General features: G+C 41.6%; 1 protein-coding gene and 1 long non-coding RNA gene across 4 annotated transcripts in view; one reads left to right on the top strand and one right to left on the bottom strand.

Annotated features, from left to right (window-relative positions):
• rnpc3 (RNA-binding region (RNP1, RRM) containing 3) overlaps window positions 1-9,915 on the bottom strand; it is a 33,343-nt gene extending 23,428 nt beyond the window's left edge. Inside the window, exons 1-10 of one of the 3 annotated variants that reach the window (XM_083546860.1) lie at window positions 9,801-9,915; window positions 9,523-9,593; window positions 7,293-7,457; window positions 6,820-6,867; window positions 6,620-6,729; window positions 6,430-6,522; window positions 6,160-6,271; window positions 5,272-5,340; window positions 4,042-4,178; window positions 3,562-3,687 (exon numbers count right to left, since the gene is read on the bottom strand). In XM_083546860.1, the coding sequence (XP_083402986.1) occupies window positions 3,562-3,687; window positions 4,042-4,178; window positions 5,272-5,340; window positions 6,160-6,271; window positions 6,430-6,522; window positions 6,620-6,729; window positions 6,820-6,867; window positions 7,293-7,448 (851 nt within the window). In that variant the 5' untranslated portion in view covers window positions 7,449-7,457; window positions 9,523-9,593; window positions 9,801-9,915. Of the gene's footprint in view, window positions 1-3,561; window positions 3,688-4,041; window positions 4,179-5,271; window positions 5,341-6,159; window positions 6,272-6,429; window positions 6,523-6,619; window positions 6,730-6,819; window positions 6,868-7,292; window positions 7,458-9,522; window positions 9,674-9,800 lie in introns of those variants that run through there. The other 2 variants (XM_083546859.1, XM_083546861.1) reach the window with 2 other exon arrangements.
• LOC310730813 overlaps window positions 1-25,000 on the top strand; it is a 70,141-nt gene that overhangs the window by 40,001 nt on the left and 5,140 nt on the right. The gene's annotated exons all lie outside the window — the stretch shown is intronic.

Here is a 25,000-nt window from a genome sequence, read left to right as displayed (position 1 = left end):
AGGTTTGGGTGTGTGTGTGTGGTACCTGTGTGTTTCAGGTTTGGGTGTGTGTGTGTGGTACCTGTGTGTTTCAGGTTTGGGTGTGTGTGTGGTACCTGTGTGTTTCAGGTTTGTGTGTGTGTGTGGTACCTGTGTGTTTCAAGTTTGGGTGTGTGTGTGGTACCTGTGTGCTTCAGGCTTGGGAGTGTGTGGTACCTGTGGGCTTTAGGTCTGGGTGTGTGTGGTACCTGTGTGTTTCAGGTCTGGGTGTGTGTGTGTGGTACCTGTGTGTTTCAGGTTTGTGTGTGTGGTACCTGTGTGTTTCAGGTTTTGGAGTGTGTGTGTGTGGTACCTGTGTGTTTCAAGTTTGGGTGTGTGTGTGTTACCTGTGTGTTTCAGTTTTGGGTGTGTGTGTGGTACCTGTGTGTTTCAAGTTTGGGTGTGTGTGTGGTACCTGTGTGTTTCAGGTTTGGGTGTGTGTGTGGTACCTGTGTGTTTCAGGTTTGGGTGTGTGTGTGGTACCTGTGTGTTTCAGGTTTGGGTGTGTGTGTGGTACCTGTGTGTTTCAGGTTTGGGTGTGTGTGTGGCACCTGTGTGTTTCAGGTTTGGGTGTGTGTGTGGCACCTGTGTGTTTCATGTTTGGGGGTGTGTGTGGTACCTGTGGGCTTTAGGTCTGGGGGTGTGTGGTACCTGTGGGCTTCAGGTTTGGGTGTGTGTGTGGTACCTGTGGGCTTTAGGTTTGGGTGTGTGTGTGTGGTACCTGTGGGCTTTAGGTTTGGGTGTGTGTGTTACCTGTGTGTTTCAGGTTTGGGTGTGTGTGTGGTACCTGTGTGTTTCAGGTTTGTGTGTGTGTGTGTGTGTGTGTGTGTGTGTGTGTGGTTACTGTGTGTTTCAGGTTTGGGTGTGTGTGTGGTACCTGTGTGTTTCAGGTTTGTGTGTGTGTGTGTGTGTTTCAGGTTTGTGTGTGTGTGTGTGGTACCTGTGTGTTTCAGGTTTGTGTGTGTGTGTGTGTGTGTGTGTGTGTGGTAACTGTGTGTTTCAGGTTTGGGTGTGTGTGTGGTACCTGTGTGTTTCAGGTTTGTGTGTGTGTGTGTGTGTGTGTGTGTGTGTGTGTGTAGCTGTGTGTGGTACCTGTGTGTTTCAGGTTTGGGAGTGTGTGTGGTACCTGAGGGCTTTAGGTTTGGGTGTGTGTGTGGTACCTGTGTGTTTCAGGTCTGTGTGTTTCAGGTTTGTGTGTGTGTGTGTGTGTGTGTGTGTGTGTGGTACCTGTGTGTTTCAGGTTTGGGAGTGTGTGTGTGGTACCTGTGTGTTTCAGGTTTGGGAGTGTGTGTGTGTGGTACCTGTGTGTTTCAGGTTTGGGTGTGTGTGTGTGATACCTGTGTGTTTCAGTGTTTGGGTGTGTGTGTGTGGTACCTGTGGGCTTTAGGTCTGGGGGTGTGTGTGGTACCTGTGGGCTTTAGGTTTGGGTGTGTGTGTGTGTGGTACCTGTGGGCTTTAGGTTTGGGTGTGTGTGTTACCTATGTGTTTCAGGTTTGTGTGTGTGTGTGTGTGTGTGTGTGTGTGGTACCTGTGTGTTTCAGGTTTGGGAGTGTGTGTGTGTGTGTGGTACCTGTGTGTTTCAGGTTTGGGAGTGTGTGTGTGGTACCTGTGTGTTTCAGGTTTGGGAGTGTGTGTGTGTGTGTGTGGTACCTGTGTGTTTCAGGTTTGGGAGTGTGTGTGTGTGTGTGTGGTACCTGTGTGTTTCAGGTTTGGGAGTGTGTGTGTGTGTGGTACCTGTGTGTTTCAGGTTTGGGAGTGTGTGTGTGTGGTACCTGTGTGTTTCAGGTTTGGGAGTGTGTGTGTGTGTGTGTGGTACCTGTGTGTTTCAGGTTTGTGTGTGTGTGTGTGTGTGTGTGTGGTACCTGTGTGTGTGTGTGGTACCTGTGTGTTTCAGGTTTGGGAGTGTGTGTGTGGTACCTGTGTGTTTCAGGTTTGGGAGTGTGTGTGTGTGTGTGTGGTACCTGTGTGTTTCAGGTTTGGGAGTGTGTGTGTGTGTGTGTGGTACCTGTGTGTTTCAGGTTTGGGAGTGTGTGTGTGTGTGTGGTACCTGTGTGTTTCAGGTTTGGGAGTGTGTGTGTGTGTGTGTGTGTGTGTGGTACCTGTGTGTTTCAGGGTTGGTAGTGTGTGTGTGTGTGTGTGCGTGGTACCTGTGTGTTTTAGGTTTGGGAGTGTGTGTGTGTGTGTGTGTGGTACCTGTGTGTTTCAGGTTTGGAAGTGTGTGTCTGTGTGTGTGGTACCTGTGTGTTTCCGGTTTGGGAGTGTGTCTGTGTGTGTGGTACCTGTGTGTTTCCGGTTTGGGAGTGTGTCTGTGTGTGTGGTACCTGTGTGTTTCCGGTTTGGGAGTGTGTCTGTGTGTGTGGTACCTGTGTGTTTCCGATTTGGGAGTGTGTGGGTGTGTGTGGTACCTGTGTGTTTCCGGTTTGGGAGTGTGTGGGTGTGTGTGGTACCTGTGTGTTTCCGGTTTGGGAGTGTGTGGGTGTGTGTGGTACCTGTGTGTTTCCGGTTTGGGAGTGTGTGGTACCTGTGTGTTTCAGGTTTGGGAGTGTGTGGGTGTGTGTGGTACCTGTGTGTTTCAGGTTTGGGAGTGTGTGGGTGTGTGTGGTACCTGTGTGTTTCAGGTTTGGGAGTGTGTGTGTGTGTGTGTGTGGTACCTGTGTGTTTCAGGTTTGGGAGTGTGTGTGTGTGTGTGTGTGGTACCTGTGTGTTTCAGGTTTGGGAGTGTGTGTGTGTGTGTGTGGTACCTGTGTGTTTCAGGTTTGGGAGTGTGTGTGTGTGTGTGTGGTACCTGTGTGTTTCCGGTTTGGGAGTGTGTGTGTGTGGTACCTGTGTGTTTCAGGTTTGGGAGTGTGTGTGTGTGTGTGGTACCTGTGTGTTTCAGGTTTGGGAGTGTGTGTGTGTGTGTGGTACCTGTGTGTTTCAGGTTTGGGAGTGTGTGTGTGTGTGTGGTACCTGTGTGTTTCAGGTTTGGGAGTGTGTGTGTGTGTGGTACCTGTGTGTTTCAGGTTTGGGAGTGTGTGTGTGTGGTACCTGTGTGTTTCAGGTTTGGGAGTGTGTGTGTGTGGTACCTGTGTGTTTCAGGTTTGGGAGTGTGTGTGTGTGGTACCTGTGTGTTTCAGGTTTGGGAGTGTGTGTGTGTGGTACCTGTGTGTTTCCGGTTTGGGAGTGTGTGTGTGTGTGTGTGTGGTACCTGTGTGTTTCCGGTTTGGGAGTGTGTGTGTGTGGTACCTGTGTGTTTCAGGTTTGGGAGTGTGTGTGTGTGTGTGTGGTACCTGTGTGTTTCCGGTTTGGGAGTGTGTGTGTGTGGTACCTGTGTGTTTCCGGTTTGGGAGTGTGTGTGGTACCTGTGTGTTTCCGGTTTGGGAGTGTGTGTGTGTGTGGTACCTGTGTGTTTCCGGTTTGGGAGTGTGTGTGTGTGTGTGTGGTACCTGTGTGTTTCCGGTTTGGGAGTGTGTGTGTGTGGTACCTGTGTGTTTCAGGTTTGGGAGTGTGTGTGTGTGTGTGGTACCTGTGTGTTTCCGGTTTGGGAGTGTGTGTGTGTGGTACCTGTGTGTTTCAGGTTTGGGAGTATACAGCAGGTCCTTCAGTTTGGGTTTTTTCCTTTTGGCGGCCATCTTTGTTTTCAGAGGTCGTTTGCACGGTTGGTTAACGAGCCCCATCAGTCTGATCATCCTGAAGAGACAGCACGCACCAAACACTAAACTCACACAACTAAGGAAAATTATAAATCGTAATTATACATCACTAAAATTAATTATGTGGGCGAGGCTAAATATTCTAATGAGCATGCTTGATTGACAGTCCTCTATCTGTTATCAACTCACTTCAAGCTTCACCCACTACATCACCAGTGATTGTTTCACAGGTTAGCTACATTTCCTTCAAGGTTAGCTTTCACTTGCTAGCCCTGTGGGCGGAGCAAGTGGCCTGATTTGCAATGTAAAAAAGCACCCTTCAGTTAGCCCCGCCCATTTTACAACGCTCATTTTATTGACGCGTGACCCTGGGTGACCCCGTTTGTCCAACCTCTCTTTATCTTCGTCATCGTTGCTCTCGTACTCTGACTCTTCATCGCTGGTACCCTTCGGCAGCGGGGGGTTCTCGGGGGGTAATTCAGGGGGCAGGGGCACCATCGGGGGCAGCAGGCTGTGAGCCAGTGTGTACTGAAAAACCAGCAAAAAGTGAATTTTATTATCCCAGTATGAACCTTTAAAACCAGATCATTTTCACCAATACTGGGGAGTGGCCAATACTTTACACGATTTAAATGATAAAATATTTTAAATGATTAGGATTAGATTAGTATTATTATCTCAGATGATTAGACTAGTCTGAGTTGAGTGAAGTCGTTTTTAATCCGATTGGGATTAATAAGAAATAGTGGGGATTACTTTTCTTATTGTTTGATCTACATCCACAAATTGTAGCTGATTTGGATTATTTCATGTTACTGGGATTCATTCAAATAATCTGGATCATCTGGAATGATTATTATAATTGATTCTATCTGATTTGGATGAACAGATCTACTGGGGATTATTTCTGAACACAACCAGAGTTTTAAAATGACTGGGATTAATTCAAATGATTAAGATTATATTAGATAATTAGGATTGGACTAGGATTATTTCAGATGATTGGATTTGTGTTGGAATTTGGGTTGAGGGGTCATTTCATCTAAATGGGATTATTCAAAAATATAATAATAATAATAATAATAATATAAATACTATATATTATTTAAATTGGATTGTTCTATGTTGCTGGGATTGTTTTAGATAATCTGGATTATCTAGGGTTGATTGCTACGATTTCATCATGGGACTAGGATTGACTGGGATTAATTGCATTAATGGATCTTATTTGTTCTGACTGGTCCTGTCTGAACACCACTGAAATTGCTTGATCTGACTGGGATTACTTCAAAATGCGTAGGATTATTTCAGATGATTATCTGGGATTATTTTTTGCATTGGAATCGTTTATGGGGATTATTCTTGCTCATTATTTGAGCTAAATCCAAAATATTTGGAAATGACTGGGATTTTTTAATCTGGTTGGGATTATTCTGTCTGAGTGAGATTACTGTAAATGATCATGACTGATTAACCAGATTGAGATTATTTCCAATTTGGATTATATTATTGGGATTATTCAGACCAATTTGGAGTCACGGGCAGAAGTGTAAAAAAAAAAAACGTTTTCAGCTGTTTATAGTATGTGTGTGTGTGTGTTTATGTGGATGTGCGATCTTACAGACAGAGAAGGGGTAGTTACGGGTCCGAACGGACACGGCAGGTTCATCTTATTCATCAGGTGAAGAACCTGCAGGAAAACAAGTTCAAAGTGTCAGCCGTAGCAAAAGAGCAGCAGTTACTCGGTGTGTGTGTGTGTGTATGAGCACACTGTAATCTGCCTCCATACACCTGCTGTTATGCATCTCACAGACGATAATTGGGACCCAAGCTCCATATGCAGCCAAGATTGTGAGGAGTTACTGCTTCACCAGACCGCCTCAGAGCTCAGAAGAGCAACAGCACCACTATGAGGACAGACGAGGAACTGCACTGAACTATTACTGGCCAAAATCACTATTTACTCTGTGCATATTATTAGCAGTATTACTTTGTTACAAATAGCATTATATACACATATGTGTGTGGTGATAGAGATCCATTCCAACATGGATTAAAAAATAAAGAAAAGTGAAAATGATCACAAACTGCTCTAGAGAAAGATCACCATAGCAACAGACCAAACCACGGATATAGGCACCTCTATAGGAAACCTGCCTTAGGTTCTGCCTAAATCTGTCTTAGAAGAAACATGTTCTTAGAAGAACTTGTGAAAACAGGAGAGAAGATGTAATCAGACTTCCTCACCCCTAGAGTGGAGGTGGAAGCTTAATGGTTTGGGGTTGTTTTGGAGCAGGGAATGTTGAGAACTTGAGTGAAAATAATCAACATGGCAACCACGCCAGACTTCAGCGGCATGCAATTCTTTCTGGACTGCGTACGTGAAGAACATCTTTGAAGCACGGCAAAGTATTTCAGCTGAACGTTTGGAGAAATGAAGTGTCCGGATGATGAGAGTGTGTGAAGCTGTTCTTCATGCTGAAGGGAGGATTTTTGGTGTGTGACCTACCTGAACGTAGAACTTGGGCACGCTCAGGAGTGCGTGTGTGATGTTCGTCAGGATGGCACTCGAAGGGGGAGGGTATAAATATTTCAGTGTCGGATTTGCTTGGAATTTTAACCTGTGGAGGTGAAAGGTTCGATCAGGGCAGAAGATGTCACCAGGAGAAAGAGAGAAATGTGAAAACGTCAAACTCTGTCCCAAAAATCTATCAGCCAATCAGAAGCGAGTATTATATAACACACACACACACACACACACACACACACACACACACACCCGAGACTGGGAGCGATGGCGGTATCGAGCAGAGGAACACTGGACTGTTGTTGACTCTCCTTCTTCGGCTTTTCAGTCAGATCATCACTGAACCTAAAGCAGAAATTTCACACAGAATTCAGATTTCAGTTTCCTGAAACATTTATAAGATTTATAAGCTCATGGTCTCGGCCGCTTCTGCTCTGCGTACCTGTCAGAAACTTTTGGACTCTTCAGCACGTCGACGTTATCCTGATCTTTGCCGAACTCCACAACCAGCGTGTGGCCAAGGATCCTCAGCTGGTGGAGTCTCCTCAGAGCCTGGGACAGGGTGAGGGTGAAGGACAGAGACAGTGCTGTCTGTGATCTGAACGAGAAGCAGGGACAGGAACGTCAGCGAGATGCTCTTACCTTGGAGGCTGAAGTCTCGCTGGAGAACGTGGCGAAAGCCGTGTGCTTCTAAACACAGAAGGTGACATGGTTTAACTCTCAAACACATGAAAGGTTAGATCAGACTAAAATAAGAAGGAGTAAAAAAGTTAAATCGGATGAGAACGTGATGGACTAAAGTTAGATCGGATGAGTCTGAGACGGACTGAAGTTAGATCGGATGGGAATGTGCCAGATGTACTAAAGTTAGATCGGATAAGAATTAAATGGAGATGTACTGAAGTTAGATCGGATGAGAACAAGACGGAGACGTATTAAATTTAGATCGGATGAGAACGTGACAGACGTACTAAAGTTAGATCGGATGAGAACGAGACGGAGGTGTACTGGTTAGATTGGATGAGAACAAGAGGGAGGTGTTCTAAAGTTAGATTGGATGAGAACATGACAGATGTACTAAAGTTAGATCGGATAAGAACTAGATGGAGACGTACTAAAGGGCCTTTATTGGACAGGACGCGCACGGACGAGGCGCCGAAATACACCAGCAGGTCCTCTTTCTCATCTCGGCTCAGGTCTGCAGGAAGGTGTCTCACAATCAGGGTCCTGCTGCGCTTAGTGTGAGCGCTGAGATTGTCCTGATCCACCATGACTCACACCTACACACACCCACACACACCCACACACACCCACACAAAACGGCCAATAGCAGATTATTATACATTTTTAACATCCAATCACAAGTCAACACAATTCACAATGTCCAATCACAGATATCCATAGATTTAAACATCCAATCACAGATCAGTATTGTTCTTAAACATCCAATCACAGATCAGTATTGTTCTTAAACGTCCAATCACAGATCAGTATTGTTCTCAAACATCCAATCACAGATCAGTATTGTTCCACAGACACACACAGACCGGCACACAGACACACAGACAGACAGACCGGCACACAGACACCACACACACACACACACACACACACACACACACACACACACACACACACACACACACACAGACAGACAGACACACACACAGACAGACAGACCGGCACACAGACACATAGACAGAGACACACCCACACACACACACACACACACACACACACACACACACACACAGACAGACAGACCGGCACACAGACAGAGACACACACACACACAGACACACAGAGACCGGCACACAGACACACGCACAGACAGACCGGCACACAGACACACGCACAGACAGACCGGCACACAGACACAGACAGACCGACACACAGACACAGACAGACCGGCACACAGACACACAGACAGACAGACCGGCACACAGACACACACAGACAGACCGGCACACAGACACACACAGACAGACCGGCACACAGACACACACAGACAGACAGACACACACACAGACAGACAGACCGGCACACAGACACACAGACAGAGACACACCCACACACACCCACACACACACACACACACAGACAGACAGACAGACCGGCACACAGACAGAGACACACACACACACAGACACACAGAGACCGGCACACAGACAGACAGACCGGCACACAGACACAGACAGACCGGCACACAGACACACAGACAGACAGACCGGCACACAGACACAGACAGACCGGCACACAGACACACACAGACAGACCGGCACACAGACACACACAGACAGACCGGCACACACAGACAGACCGGCACACAGACACACACAGACAGACCGGCACACAGACACACACAGACACACACAGACAGACCGGCACACAGACACACACAGACAGACCGGCACACAGACACACACAGACAGACCGGCACACAGACACACACAGACAGACCGGCACACAGACACACACAGACAGACAGACAGACAGACAGACAGGCACACATGAACAGATAGACAGACAGGCACACATGAACAGATAGACAGACAGGCACACATGAACAGATAGACAGACAGAGACAGACAGACCGGCACACAGACACACACAGACCGACACACAGACACAGACAGACCGACACACAGACACAGACAGACCGACACACAGACACAGACAGACCGACACACAGACACAGACAGACCGACACACAGACACAGACAGACCGACACACAGACACAGACAGACCGACACACAGACAGACAGACCGGCACACAGACACACACAGACAGACCGACACACAGACACAGACAGACCGGCACACAGACACACACAGACAGACCGGCACACAGACACACACAGACAGACCGGCACACAGACACACACAGACAGACAGACAGGCACACATGAACAGATAGACAGACAGAGACAGACCGAGACAGACAGCCCGGCACACAGACACACACAGACCGACACACACAGACCGACACACAGACAGCCTGGCACACAGACAGCCTGGCACACAGACACAAACAGCCTGGCACACAGACACAGACAGCCTGGCACACAGACACAGACAGACAGACAGGCACACAGACACAGACAGCCTGGCACACAGACACAGACAGACAGACAGGCACACACGAACAGATAGACAGAAAGAGACAGACAGACCGGCACAGAGACAGACAGACCGGCACACAGCCTGGCACACAGACACAGACAGACACACACAGACAGACAGACAGACAGACAGACACACACAGAGAGAGAGAGAAAGAAAGAGAGACACACACACACACACACACACACACACACACACACACACACACACACACAACCTACTTTCCCCTGGAAACAGTCAGCGGGCTGGTTTTGGAGTAGAACACACACAGTCTTTTTCTGTTTCAGTGCGTCTTTTTTATTTATTTATATAAACTGTAAATAAACAAACAACAGAATAAATCAATCTTACTAGCATACTCGAGCTAGTTACACTAGTTAGCTTAGCAAGCTAGCACGCTAATGTATTCGGAACACCGCGCAGCCAAAGTACATTTTAACATTTAATCTTTTAAAATAAACACAATTGTCATTTAATGTTATATTAATAATAAATAAACACGTTCACACGAACCTGCCTGCTTAAAAACGGCTTCAATACAGATTTCCGTATCTCAAATCGCACAAGAGCACTAAACTCTACAACCGGAACCGGAAACCTCCCTACCTAGGGTATATCTTTAGGGGTCTAGTCGCTATTTTGAGATACGACCCTGCTTTTAAAAGGCGGGCTTTTAATCCAGGAAATCCGCTGAATCTCTGGGTGCTGATTGGTTGCCGTAGGGGCTGAGATTATATCCTGAGATCAATGATTGGTTTTTGAAACATGTCAATCATAGATGAAAGGAGACTTTTGTGATTGGTTAAAGACGCGACGGTGTTTCTGGTGAGAGATTTGATTGGAGCGTAAAGATGTCAGTCCTAGAACAGGCCAGCCCATAAAGATATGATGTTCCTTATTTGGCCAAGAGATGGCAGTATTTCCAATAAAAATATTTTTTTATTATTATATGTATATATGTATATGTATAAATGTGTGATCAGTGCAGTGTGACAAATAACATTTTAATATTTTAAATTTATTGTAAAGGTTATCTATCTATCTATCTATCTATCTATCTATCTATCTATCTATCTATCTATCTATCTATCTATCTATCTATCTATCTATCTATCTATCTATCTATCTATCTATCTATCTATCTATCTATCTATCTATCTATCTATCTATCTAGCGATATTGTCTCTTTTGCCACCAGAAGTCAGTGTTGTCAAAAAAATAAACACTTTTAAACGTCACTCCTGTTTAGTCAGAAAAATATGGACAAAAAGACTTGATACAGCAAATAATGTGCAGGTATGAAATCTTTCTGAATAATAAACACATGACTAAGAAAGAGTTGCGTTTTTCCTTGAAACGTTCCTTCATCACTTCTGAGCGTTTGAGTGGAAAACACACTAATGTTGAACAGAAGCTAAATCTGGACTCTCTGCCTGTTACCACAGAGTTAAAGAGACACAAGTGTGTAGGACGTCTTTCAATGTGGTGGCATGAAATTTTCCCTTCACTGGAACTACAGTTGGAGACCCAAAACCTGCACACAAAGCTGGATGTGTGTGGCTGATCTTTTTTAGAGCGCTAAACCCTGTTGAGATGAATGTGAACACTGACTGCACCCCAGACCTCCTCACCTTCTCACCAACATCACTACTTAACTTTACTAGGAATCTCCACCAAATCTCAACAGAATCTAATGGAACATCTTTCCAGAAGAATGGAGCTTATTATAAGCGCAAATGGAGACTAAAAGTGGAATGCGATGTTCCAAAAGGAGCAATCTTATGGTCAGGTGTCCAGAAACCTTTGTCTATATGGTGTATAATATATGCTGCAGGTGTGTAAAATGTATAAGACAAAAGTTACAGATTGTGATCCAGATGTGAGCTTTTTTTTACATTTACACCATGTCCATTTGACAGAGACCCTTCTACAAAAAGTATTTGAGGGTTAGGGTCCTTGTTTAAAGGCTCAGCAACTTGTGGCAGTTTGGTGGTGCTGTGATCTGACCCCATGACCTTCTCATCAAAAGTCAGAAGATCAACACCGTACCACTGAGCTACCACTTCAGCATAAACGCTTATGTTTCACATGCTTGGACTCAGTCTGCCTCTTATATAAAACTGCAATTAGCATTATTATCTAAACCGCATGAACCGAGTGTCCCCCTCGTCCCCTCCGTCGCCCCCCCGACCCGACCCCGAGTCGTTCTAAAATGTTGTCAGTGAGCCTCGAAATTCCTGTGCAAATGAACTCTTTTCTTCGCCTGTGACATGGACATTCCTCCCAGATGGGACACAATGCTGCCTTTCAGCCTCGGAGACGTCCCAGGTGAAGGAGGAGCGCCGGACACTCAAGCCCGAGAACCGAGAGGAGAGAACGTCCCTCATCCAAGACACTTCCCAAAGACAAGAGAGAGAGATTTGTGTTAGTCAAACCAGAGATTTAATTCTGAGTTTTGTGAACTCACTAATAATTTTAATGACACAATATAAAGTTCTCCTGCTAGCTAGCTTGCTAGCAATTCATTCTACTTACATCTCAATCGAAATTAGCTGTTATATGGTCAAATATCTGTTATCTATATGTTAGATTGCTTTTAAATGCATTTACTTTTCATACTTGTAGCGATAGAAGCATAAAGCTACTGAGTTAGCATTAAACTAATAGCATATCTGAAACATCACGCACTCACCAGCGTTACAAAAAATCCAGAGCATAATGTTTTTAAAAAAAAGTTTTTTCAAAAGCACTTTTTGATTTCATGTCATACATTAATATTTTTTATAATTTCTTTATGTTAAAAAATTCCAAATAAAATGTTTCTTCCATAAAGTTTATTTTTTTCAAATGTAAAATTTCTTCACATAAAAACATTTTCAATAAAATTTGTTTACTGAAATAAAGACTTCTTAAGGGAAAAAAATCCTCATGTAAAGATTTTCTCAATTTCTCAAGCAACAATTTTTCTAAATTTTCTAAAGTAAAGTTTCTAAAATAAATAATACTATTTACAATTTATTAAAAAGTTTAAAAAAATACAAGTAAATACTTTTTTTTTTTTACATGAGAAGTGGTAGATCTGAGGGAAATGCTCTGGGTTATTGATCAGAAGTTTGAGGATACAAGTCCCAGGGTTGCCAAACATTGCCCTTAACCCTCAGTGCTCCAGGGGTGCTGTGTCATGGCTGACCTCCCACTCTGACCCCAGCTTGCTAACTTTGCTGGGATATTTGAAGAAAGAATTTCACTGTGCTGTAATTTACATGTGACAAGTACAAAGACTATTTAACCCTTTTATTATTTTAAGGCTCAGGTGGAATTTTTTTCTTAAAACATTTTTAATTTAATATTTTTTCAAGTTTAGATTTTGATACAAAATAATCGTATGTAAAAATTTTCTCTAAAAAGTTTATTATGTAAATATTTTTATTCAAAGATTCCTTGTGTAAAGATCTGCGTAAGTAAAGTTTTCTTACATGAAGATTTTTTCAATAAAATTTTGATTATTAAAGTAATGTTTTGTACATAAACATAAAAAAAAAACAGTAAACTTTTCACATTTTAAAAAGACTCTAAATAAAGGTTTTCTCAAATATGTATCATGTAAAAAATAAATTTTCAATAGAATTTTTCTCTAGAAGGTTTTTTCTAAGTAAACCTTTCTAAAGTAAATATTTTCTTAAGTACAGTCTTTTGTGTACTTTTTTTTTTTTATTAACGTTTTTAAGTAAACATTACTTTCTTACATTGAAATTGTTATTTTAAAGTCACAAAACAAATTGTAGGTAAAATATTCCAAAAGATTTACTTGAAATTTTATCATAAAACAATTTTCATGAAATCTTTTTAAATAAAAACTTTTTCAATTAAAAATTTTCTCAAGTAAATTCTTTCTATGGAAAGATCCATTATGTAAAGTTTTTCTCAAGTAAAATGTCTTATTTAATTTATCTAGTTTTTAAAGCAAAAAATTATTTTATAAAGATTTTTTTCAAGTAAAGGTTCTTTAGTAAGCATTACTTTAAAACATTAACAAAATGCTTTAAAAAAGTTTCTTACATGAAATGATTCCAAAATAAAGATTTTTTTATTTGAAAGAATACATGTAAAAATGCTTTCTATCCAAAAATTTCTCATGTAAACATTTTCTACAGTAAAGTTTTTCAAGTTACTTATGTTTATTAATGCAAATTCCAGATTGCCTTCATACTTAACAAAATTATTACAAACAAGTTTCTCTTATTAAAAAAGTGTTATTTTCATAAAAAAGGTTATCATGAAATGTTTTTCTTAAAGATGTTAAAGTTGTCTTGTAAATATTTCTTATACATAGATTCTTATGAAAAATATTTCTAATGTAAAGTTTCATAAGTAAACATGTAATGTTATTTTCCTCAAATTTGTACAAACAAAACTCTATAATGACAACATGAAAGAAGTTTGAAATCTTTGCAAATTTATAAAAAATGAATAAAATCACGTACATAAGTATATTCAAAGCCTTTGCTCAATACTTTGTTGATGCTCTTTTTGGTCTTTTTGAGTTTGTTGCTACAAGCTTGTCACATCTATTTTTGGGCAGGTTCTTCTTTGCAGAACCTCTCAAGAGCCATCAGGTTATATGGGGGTGTCGATGCAAAGCCATTTTCAGATCTCTCCAGAGATGTTCAATCAGGTTCTAGTCTGGGCTCTGGCTGGTCCACTCAAGGACATCCCTGTAGCCACTCCTTTGTTATCTTGGCTGTGTGCTGAGGATCGTTTTCTCTACTTAGAGGATCTGTGCCATGATGAGGCCACCAAACTATGATATTTTTTATCAGTGTGAATAAGAAACGATTAGCAAATCTGTCTGAGACACTGAACTACAGCCCAATGCCACCATGAGAAGATTTACACAGAGATGCTAAACCAGCGCTAAGCTTTCACGTTATGTTTCGCTATATTCATAGAGTCCAATTGACTTTTTTAGATAACGATGAAATGATGAAGTTTGACACTTAGGATTCTACATCAGATAAACATCTCAACAAGGCCCCAAATCAAACTCACTTTTATTGTCAAATTAATAGGCAAGAAACATGTTTGTACGAGACTGACATCAGATCAGATCAGATCCGATCAGATTCCACAGCAATGTGCGCTGCAGATGTGCATTCGGGTTGATGAACGTGGCTCCAGGCTTGGCCTGTCAAAATAGAAGATCAGATCTAAACTCTTATCACGTCAAGCTCTGAGGAAAAGCATGAAAAACTCATTCTGACATTTTTTTTTCACTTGAATAAATGATTATTTCTGTCAAACAGCAAAACATGCAGCTCAGAGCTCGAGTGCTGGAAAGACCTTTCATGAAGATATGCTTTATATGGATTAAAGTGAAAGAGATCCTTCTGATTCCGATTCTCCTGCTTCTTCACTGTTTGTAAATTCACCTGCTCCATGGGATAATCCTCATGCTTCAGCATCTGCACCTCCACCTGTTTTGTTATCCTTCAGCCTTGTTCTTCCTCCCACCCTGACATCTTTCATAGATGTTTCTCCACTATCTAAACATCTAAATGATCTACTATTGTTTAGCCTGGTTTCCTCACCATCTAACCATCCACCTGCTCTGCCATTGTCCTGTCCTTTCACCATCTACATCTCCTGCTATATTATGGTCCTCTCCTCTCCTATCCTTTCACAATATACCCATCAACCTGCTCTTCCATGGTCCTGTCCTGTTCTTCCACCACTTACATGTCCTCCTGTTCACTTGTATTTCTGTCCTCCACCATTTACACTTCCACTTGCTTTGCCATGGTCCTGTCCTGTCCTTCTACTACCTACACGACCACCTGGTCTTCCATGGTCCTGTCCTCCTACTCTATTAAATACACCTCAACCTGTTCTTCCACAGCCCTGTCCTGCTCCTTCCCCATCTATAAGTCCACCTGCTCTTTTGTGAGCCTGTTCTCCACCACCTACAGTTCCATTTGCTCAGCCATGTTCCTGTCCTGCTCCTCCACCATATACATATTTACTTGCTCTCTACTGGTCTTGTCTTGTCCTTCCACCATCTACACTTCCACCTGCTCTCTCCTGATCCTGTCCTGCTACTTCACCATCTACACCTCCAGCTTCTCTGCCATGGTTCCATCCTCCTTCAATATCTACACCACCATATTTTCTCTCAAGGTCCTGTCTTGCTCCTCCACCATCTGCATGTCCACCTGCGCTCTCATGATCCTGTCCCCCACCACATACACTTCCACCTGCTCTCTAATGGTCTTGTCCTGCTCCTTGATCGCCATCTAAATGTAGCTAGCTTGACTAGCCGCATATGTTTCCTTGTTGAAAAACTCCTGCTTCTGCTTTATCTCATATCACCGCACCATTAACACCCTTTCAAGCGTGATACGTTTTCCAAATCACTATAGACTGAATTTAGCGAGAGAAAAAAATCACCTTATTGTCCTTTAGGAAGAATAACAGCTCCACATGACGGCCCTGGAGCTAAATAAAGGTGCCATAATGGGCACTTTGTGGCCGAATGTGGTGGGAAAAAAATTCCCAAAGCATCTGCAGCAAACCTTCTGCAGGCAACCGAATCCAGATGACTGGTGTGACGGCCAAATCCTCTCACAAACGCCTGTGTGTTTCCTTGTATTTTTAACTGCATAAACACCCCAGAATAACTCTGTGTGTGTGTGTGTGTGTGTGTGTGTGTGTGTGTGTGTGTGTGTGGTAATTTATCTAAAAAATACAGTCACTTAAGTCAAATGAAGTTTGACACATTTAATATAAATGAAAGTGAAAATGTCGGTAATTAAATCAAGTTTGAGTTTGCAGTTGTGTTAGCATTTTATGCTAATTGTCAGGTTTGTGGAAGTCAGGAGGACACCAGGAACACCAGACTGTAACCATGTAAGAAGTTCATGACCGAACACAGTCATCATGCCTGGTTTTACCTCACCAGTGCTGCTTGATTTGTTTGTTAACCTGCATTTTTTAAGATATACATAAAGATACAATACGGTTTAAAGACCCTGATAAGACATTGATGAATAGTATTTTAAAGACCTCCACTTGCTCCATGGTCGTGTGTTGTTCCTTAACAAACAATGCCATGGTTCAGTTTTTTCCCCATCAGTGGCACCTCCAGCTACTCTGTAATGGTCACGTCGTTTTTTTCAACATCAACACCTTCACTTGTTATGCCATGGTTTAGTCCTTCTTCTCCATCATTGACACCTCTAACTGCTCTGTCATTGTTCTGTGCTATTCTGTTCTTTCTACATCAACATCTGCACCTGCTTTGCCATGGTCCTGTCTTTCTTTCCCATCTTTCATACATCCACCTGCTTCAACATAGTTCCTTTAAAATCAACACTTTCATCTGCTCTGCGATGATCCTTTCCTGATCCCTAAACATCAACCAACTCCACCTCCTCTAACAAGGTACTGTCCTGGTCCTTCAATAGCAGCGTCTAAACTTGCTCCACCATGGTCTTGTCCTGTTCCTTGATCTCCATCTAAATGTAGCTAGCTTGACTAGCCGCATATGTATCCTTGTTGAAAAACCCCTGCTCCTGCTTTATCTCATATCACTGCACCACTAACACCCTTTCAAGCGTGATACGTTTTCCAAACCACTATAGACTGGATAGACTGGGTCCTGTCCTGGTCCTTCAATAGCAACACCTAAAAACTTGCTCCACCATGGTCCTCTCTTCTTTCTTAACTATCAACACCTTCACCTGCTTCATCATGGTCCTGTCCTGTTCCTTTTACATCTATACCTCCACCTGCTTCATCATGGTTCTGTCCTGGTCCCTCAACATCAACATCTCCAGGGATACGCAGTATTTATGTATTTATGATAAACGTATTTCAAATATAAAATAGGATTTTGTCGTTTGAATTTGTGTGTGTTGAAAACGGCTTCATATATGGTACCAAAATCCTTTAATGTTTTGTATTTTTTCAATTCTGTAAAATATTTTGTAAGAACTTCTACATGATGACATCATAAAAACGCGGCGTCTGATTGGTGCTACTCGGTATTTTGCTCAGACTTGTTGAGATCTGAAAGGAAATTGTATCCATATGGAAGAAGGTGGTGAAGGTAAGAAACCTGCAGGCTGCCAATTAGGTGTCTAGTGATTAATAAATAAATATTTGATTGCTGATTGAAGTAGCTGTTTAGTAGGAACATGATTTTGCATGAATGACTGTCTGTTAAATAACATGTTATTATATATAGTTAGAAAATTGATGTGAATATTTGATCTGTTCACTGGTTGCATTTATTATGTGACTCGAACCTGAAAAAAGCTGCTGATATCAAATACTGTTTACTTCAACAACGGTGTTGATGAATCAGTTGATGGAAGAAATTTCCTGCTCCCTCGTAAAAGTATTTTTTAGTATTTTTAAAATACTAAAATACAGACATTTATTTTGATACATTTAAAGTTAAGGAATTTGGTATTTTATATTAAAATACATTTTGATGTGTCTTTGCCAGACCCTGAACACCTCCACCTGCTCTGTAATGGTCTTATGCTTTTCCTCCACCATTTAAAACCTCTGTGGTCCAGTCCCCTTCCTTCAACATCAACACCCCCATCCTGCTCCACCATGATTCTTTCCTGGAATGTAAGTTATAAAGGTTGTGAGTGAACAATTCATTTAAACACCTGTGATATAATGATCAGGTAGATATATTAAATAATGACACCCCAAAACCCAAACCCCTCACTCCCACCCTACTCAGATTTTCCAATTTGGTACGGTCCATTCTATAGGCGACTGAGTGAAGGAATGTGCGTATTCCCTCAAGGTGAATTTCTTGAGCGGCACAAAAATCCAACACATCAACCCATATCTCAGGGCGTGGGAGGTGTTTCATCCTGAACCATGAATATCAGCTCCATCAGACAAACCTGTAAAAATGTTCCTGGCTGATTTTTTGCTTCAATTGTAATTAAAAGCTGGAAACACAAAACAAAGCTGAATTCCATCAGAGATCCACAGGTTTTACCCACATGGGTGGCTTCATGTCTCCTCGAGTCTATTTTGGCGCCGGATTGAACGATTCACTTTCTTCGATGGTCAAGAACTCGCTCTGATCATTTGTCTTGTCTGGAAATAATGGGGTTGGGGGGGAATAAACCTCGAACCTCGATATGGTTTAAATAGTTCACTTTTATATCTTTTTTCAGACAGACAGCAAAGACAACCTTCTATCACATGACCCTTTCACACACACGCCTTTGTAGTGCAAAAGAAAGAAAAAAAGATGAAATAAAACCAGATGTTTCTTTCCTGTTCCGTCTCCAGGAAGTTACAGATCTACCTCTGCCATGTTAATCTGTATTCTATGTGACTCTCAGGACACGCCTCGGCCTCCGTTGCGTTGTGATACGTCATATTCACGTAGCAGCAGCGGTGCTGACAGAACGCGCTCGAGATACAGTTTAGCGCCGAGAAATTGATCTACATACAAAATACTGGTCACAAATTATCGGCACTTTTTAAATAATAAAAGTGTATTGCATCTATTCATAATTTCATTTCATAAATGAATAAAAAAAATGAAATAATAATAATAAATAAAAAAACAAAAAAACAATAACAAATAAATGAATTAATGAATTAATCAATTAATAGACATTTATGCCAATTAACCAGTTCATTAACCATGTATAGATTCATTATTGTGTTTTATTTATTTGTCCATTTATCAATGTATTATTATCATTACTGTACCATTACTGTTATCATTTGTACGAATGTACCATTTTATCAAGAACGGTGCCAATATTTCGTAATTCATCGCTCGACATTTTAAGATCCTGAAGAGCACATTTGGACTTCCTGTTTGTGTGTCGTCATGGTTACCAAACCCCCTTTCCATTGCAGGGTATATATGTTAACAGTAGTCAGGACGTACACGTGGACAGATGATAAATTTGACTCGACAGTAATTAGAGCTTTGGGGAACAAATGTGTTCATTACGCAGAGTCACACACTGGTTCATCCTGCCAGTGAACCATAGAACATCTGTGTTCAGGAGAGTTTTTTATAGCAGGCTGTCCAACATGTGCTCAGGAAAAAAGTCTGTTAGAGGAGCATGTTTTTACAATTTTATAGGCGACATGACAAGAGCATGAGTTCACCGGATTCTGAAATGGCCGAGTGTGTACCTAAAGGATGTTCATTAAGCAAATAAATAAGAGCAAACACACCGGGGGTCTAAATGTTATGTTAATACGTACATTGGGAAAGTTGCAGGTATCCAGACTGAGGTTACGCACATGATTTTCTGAGCTCTAATCGGAATTATTGACGTTTACAATGGGGGAATGAATCCAAGCTATTCTATTACAGTAAGGAGGCAAAACACCAAACTCAACTCAGTCCAAATGTCTTCTATCAGTGGAAAAATCCCCAAATGCTGAAACATGCTCCACTATGGGACCATGATCCAGTACTGTACCATGGAAGACTTGCTAAATGAGGATGGGTTCCCTTTTTGAGTCTGGTTCCTCTCAAGGTTTCTTCCTCATAACAGCTAAGGGAGTTTTTTCTTGCCACAGTCACCACGGCTGCTCATCAGGGATAATCGTTCACCTTAACTGTTAAATTTTTTAAAGCTGCTTTGAGACAATGTCTGTTGTGAAAAGCGCAATAGAAATAAACTTAACTTGACTCGACTACTGGTTTTTAAGGACCTTCTGGGGAAAATGTTATTGATATGACACTGTGTTTATTGAAAAGACCGAGTGATGTAATTCAATGTGAAATAAATGTTAATCACAAGCTATAAGTAAACTAATGATTGTTCTTTTATTTATTTACTAAATAATGACTTTCTGTCTATATTCATCAATCAGGCACAACATTATGACCTTATAACATTCTGAGTGGTGAAGTGAAGAACACTGATGATCTCTTCATCATGGCTCCTGTTAGTGGGTGGATTTATTTATTAGACAGCAAGTGAACATTTTGTCCTCAAAGTTTATGTTATAAGCAGAAAAAATGGCTGGGCGTAAGGATTTGAGCGAGTTTGACAAATTGTGACGTCTAGACGTCTGGGTCAGAGCGTCTCCAAAACTGCAGCTCTTGTCGGATGTTCCTGGTCTGCAGTGGTCAGTATCTATCAAAAGTGCTCCAAGGAAGGAACAGTGGTGGACCGGCGACAGGGTCGTGGGCGGCCGAGGATCATTGATGCATGTGAGGAGCGAAGGCTGGTCCGTGTGGTCCAACAGACGAGCTCCTGTAGCTCAAACTGCTGAAGAAGTTCATGCTGTTAATGATCAGGACTTCTGTTTCTATGCAACAAACTCAAAAACTCAAAAGGCAAAAACACGCAAGAATTGAACACTGAATGAGTGAAGGAAAGTTCTGTGGAGTCCAAACGTGATATTTGTGTCTCTTACTTGGATGGAAAACAGAAGAGAAGACGTTATCCTTAGAAGATGACTGCCTCATCCCTACTGCCACATATGAAGATGGAAGCTTAATGGTTTGGGGTTGTTTTGGAGCAGGGAAGGTTCCAGAAAACCTGAAAATGAAAGGAATCCAGAAGCAACATTCCATACTTCAACATACACCATGCAATTCCATCTGGACTGCGGCTGATTGGAACCAACCAGACGATAAGTCGGAGCTCTGAAAACATTATATAGCAAGCAAACAGTCATCTGGAGTGATATCGATCATGGAACGACCTGTTCAGTCACCACACCTATTTACTATTGAACTGTTTTGGGATGAACAAGAAACCCCCAACTAGTGAAGAACATCTATGGCGAGTTTTACGAAAGGTACAGCAAAGTGTTTCACCTGAATGTTTGGAGAAACAGACTGTCCGGATGCCAGGAGCTGTTCTTCATGCTAAGGGAGGATTTTACAATGAAAATAAAGTGGAAAGTCTGGACATTTATAGATTTGTTTGGTCAAAGAAAATTTGTTACTAGATTGTTACAAAGAAACAAAAGGAACATGCATGTGTGTCTCAAAAACCATAAATACTTTTCAAATCTAAAAAGTTTTGATATTTTATAAACAATTATTGTCACAATGATATCAAACCATATTGCTTTAAATCATGTTTTCTTCCACACCTATAAATAGATAAGCTCTGAAGTGTAGCATTTATGGCATTCAGAGGGGGGGCGGACATTTCTGCAGCTTGAAGACAAGGCCTGGACAAGCCGAGACTCGCTGCCCCTCACAGATGTGTTTGAGGGATGGGGTTCACCCTCCTCATCTCTTAAATGAAAAAAAGAAAAGAAAAAGAGGCTCTTTAGTGTCGAGAGTGTCAGAAAGTGCTGTTTATTTCGAGAGGAAACTCCTCCTGTGTTTAAAACGCTATGATTACACTGAGTAGAGAGATGAATGTGTGGAGATTTTACAGTCGTCTCAGTGCAAACATAACAATCAGTCTTCATAAGATGTTCCCAACTCTGCAAATTAGTGAGGGGGGATGGGGGGGGGGGGTTGTTATGAGGGGCTTTTTACAATAATTTCACACCACAAGCTCAGGAGAGGGAGAATAAAACCAATAAATTCTAAAAGCTCAACTGATATTCATAGAACAAGAATAAAAAAAAATAAAAATAAAAAACTCATGGATTTTAAATGACTGTTTTTTTTTTTTTACTTTTTCTTGTCCCTGGGGCGGCACTAGCAGAAAAAGAAGGTTCAAAAACAGAAAACAGTAAAAAACACAGAAATTAATGAGACAACTAACTTCATAAATATGAGATTGTTTAATGATAACAAGAATGATCATGCGAGCTAACACAAAACAGGTGAACACAATCAGGTAACAAGGACACCAATGACAGTACAAAATTCTATCTATCTATCTATCTATCTATCTATCTATCTATCTGTCTGTCTGTCTGTCTGTCTGTCTGTCTGTCTGTCTGTCTGTCTGTCTGTCTGTCTGTGTAAATATTGATGCTGTACAGGGAATAAATGAAGCTTTACCTAAAGGTCCACAGGGTGCCAATATTTATTGCAGTAGTAAAGATAGAGGCTACAGTTAGTATTATTGTATTTACAGACGTGTGGTTAATACATTTTATATTAATAACAGTGTTTATGGAACACCAATAGTTTATTTCTCCTGGTATGTATTTAACATCTTTAAAATAAAACACACACACACACACACACACACACACACACACACACACACACACACACACACACTCAGGATGAAAGTGTACAGGAATAGCTCGTCTTTCTTACACTGGTTCTCTGTGCCGCTTTCGCCGCTGGATAATGGAGGGTTGCTTTTATGAGGAAGCTCATATTTAGGCTGGATGTGCAGATGGCACTTAGTGGTGAGGAGAAACTTCTGATCAGCAACAATGCCAAGAAAAAACATAAAGAGTTGGAGATTACAGTCACGTCCCAAACGTCTCAGAGAACACACTGGAACCGGCTTCAGTTTATTTAGCACTAATTTATGTCTGTCGGTATATCTGTATAATCACTCTGTCTGTCTGCCTGTCTGCCTGTCTGTCTGATTGTCTGTCTGTCTGCCTGTCTGACTGTCTGTCTGTCTGCCTGCCTGACTGTCTGTCTGATTGTCTGTCTGACTGTCTGTATGTTCATTTGACTGTCTGTCTGTCTGCCTGCCTGACTGTCTGTCTGTGTCTGTATGTATGTATGTATGTATGTATGTATGTATGTATGTATGTATGTCTGTATATCTGATTGTCTTTGTGACTTTCTTTCTGATTGTCTGTCTGTCTGTCTGTCTGTCTGTATGTTTGTATGTATGTCTGATTGTCTTTGTGACTGTCTGTCTGATTGTCTGTCTGTCGTCTGTCTGTCTGATTGTCTTTGTGACTGTCTGTCTGACTGTCTGTCTGCATGTCTGACTGTCTGTTTATCTGTCTGATTATCTGTCTGATTGTTTGATTATTTGTCTGATGGTACGACTTTTTGTCTAATTGTCTGTCTGTTGACATGTCTGTCTGACTTTATGCATTCTGTCTATCTGTCTCTCTCCATCTAATTGACTTTCTATCGGTTTGATTATCTGTTTGTCTATCTGTCTGATAGTTTGTCTGATTTTCTGTCTGTCTATGTCTGCCTATCTGTCTGTTTGTATAACTGTCTGCATGCCTATCTATCTATCTATCTATCTATCTATCTATCTATCTATCTATCTATCTATCTATCTATCTATCTATCTATCTATCATGCATATATAATGCATATGAAATGCATATATAAACTAAAGTTACAAAGTGTGTGTGAATGAGTGAATTAATATAAACCTGTCTTTTAGAGAAACCAATTCGAATCCAGAACCCAATGTAAACGTAGCGTATATTTATGAAATCTATGCAGCTCGATGCTAGCGTTCCACGAGGCGCCGCAGCAGCTCGACTGTGTATAATTACAGAAGCATTGCAGTGTGCAATCTGAGCGCTGGCATCGGTGCGTTTAAACCTCGGTGGCTGCAGAACCTGACTATCAGTGTGCGAGATTCAGTTTTATTTTAGTATCTTCTGGAGGAGAGATGTATCATTAGCCTGTAGGCATCTGCACCCTTCTATCATCCTGCATGAGAGTGGGCGGTGCGGCAACGATCGGGCGAGACACATCCCATCGACACTTTGCGTTTCTTTCCCTCCATGTGCACTGTCATCATCCAAATTGATGGCGTTTTAAAAGATGCTTGTTTTCCTCTGCAGAACGCGCTTGCCTGCTGTTTTAGAGCTCCTGCACTCATTTCCAACCTGTCAGCTGTGAAGTGATTCATTTCCACCTGTAATTCTTTTCCATGACAGGTTTTGAGTGCATTCCTACGGAGCACGCTCACTGCACTCATACTCATGTCATCCGTCCCATGGTCAGTCTATTCACCGCTTTGTGTTAAACATACTTACATTCTGTTCGGGTTTCTACGGAAGTCCTAAGAGCATGTTCTTCTACCCATGATACTGCCTGTAGAACCGAATACAGCGAAAAATCCAATACTGATCATATTTTCAAGATCACAAGAATCACGAGAAAACAATAAAACGATATTTATTGCATGGCCACTTTGGATTTCAGTAGGTTTCTTACTATGATGTTTGCCAATTTTCTGGCTCTCAGTAGAAGTTCAACAGCTTGTCACTGGACCAAATTATCCACTTGTCCAGCATTTGCTCCACAGTATTGGGACAAGAACATTTTCGAGCCACATGTGGTTCTTCTCCAAACTGTTACCACAACAGTTGGAGACGGTTATATCTGATGTTTTTGGATGCACTAGAAGCCTGAACTTGAAGACCCAAAACTTGTTCCAGCATGACATGAAGATATGCTTTACATGCTTTGGAGGTTTCTAAGATCTCGAGTGGCCTCCACAGAGCTCTGTCCTCAATCCGGTTAAGATGAATTTGAACACTGATTTTACCCCAGGCCTCTTCACCTTTAGCTACATCAGTCCCCGAATGTCCACAGATCTCCACAAAATCTGGTGGAACATCTTTCCAGAAGAGTGGAGCTTATAATAAGGGCAAATGAGGATTAATATGGAATGGGATGTTCAAAAAGGAGCTTATAGTCAGAGGTCCACAACCTTTGGCATACAGAGTATATTTTTTTGTATTAAAAAATCAGGTGGTGTAATAACAGGTCACATGACCTGATCCATCAACCTGCAGCAGAAGATTCTATTCGCTCAGGAGCTTAAA

The sequence above is a fragment of the Silurus aristotelis genome, assembly GCF_946808225.1.
Source record: "Silurus aristotelis genome assembly, chromosome: 1".
Classification (NCBI taxonomy): domain Eukaryota; kingdom Metazoa; phylum Chordata; class Actinopteri; order Siluriformes; family Siluridae; genus Silurus; species Silurus aristotelis.
Note: the sequence above shows the minus strand (reverse complement) of the source record. Positions and strands in the feature narration are given on the sequence as shown.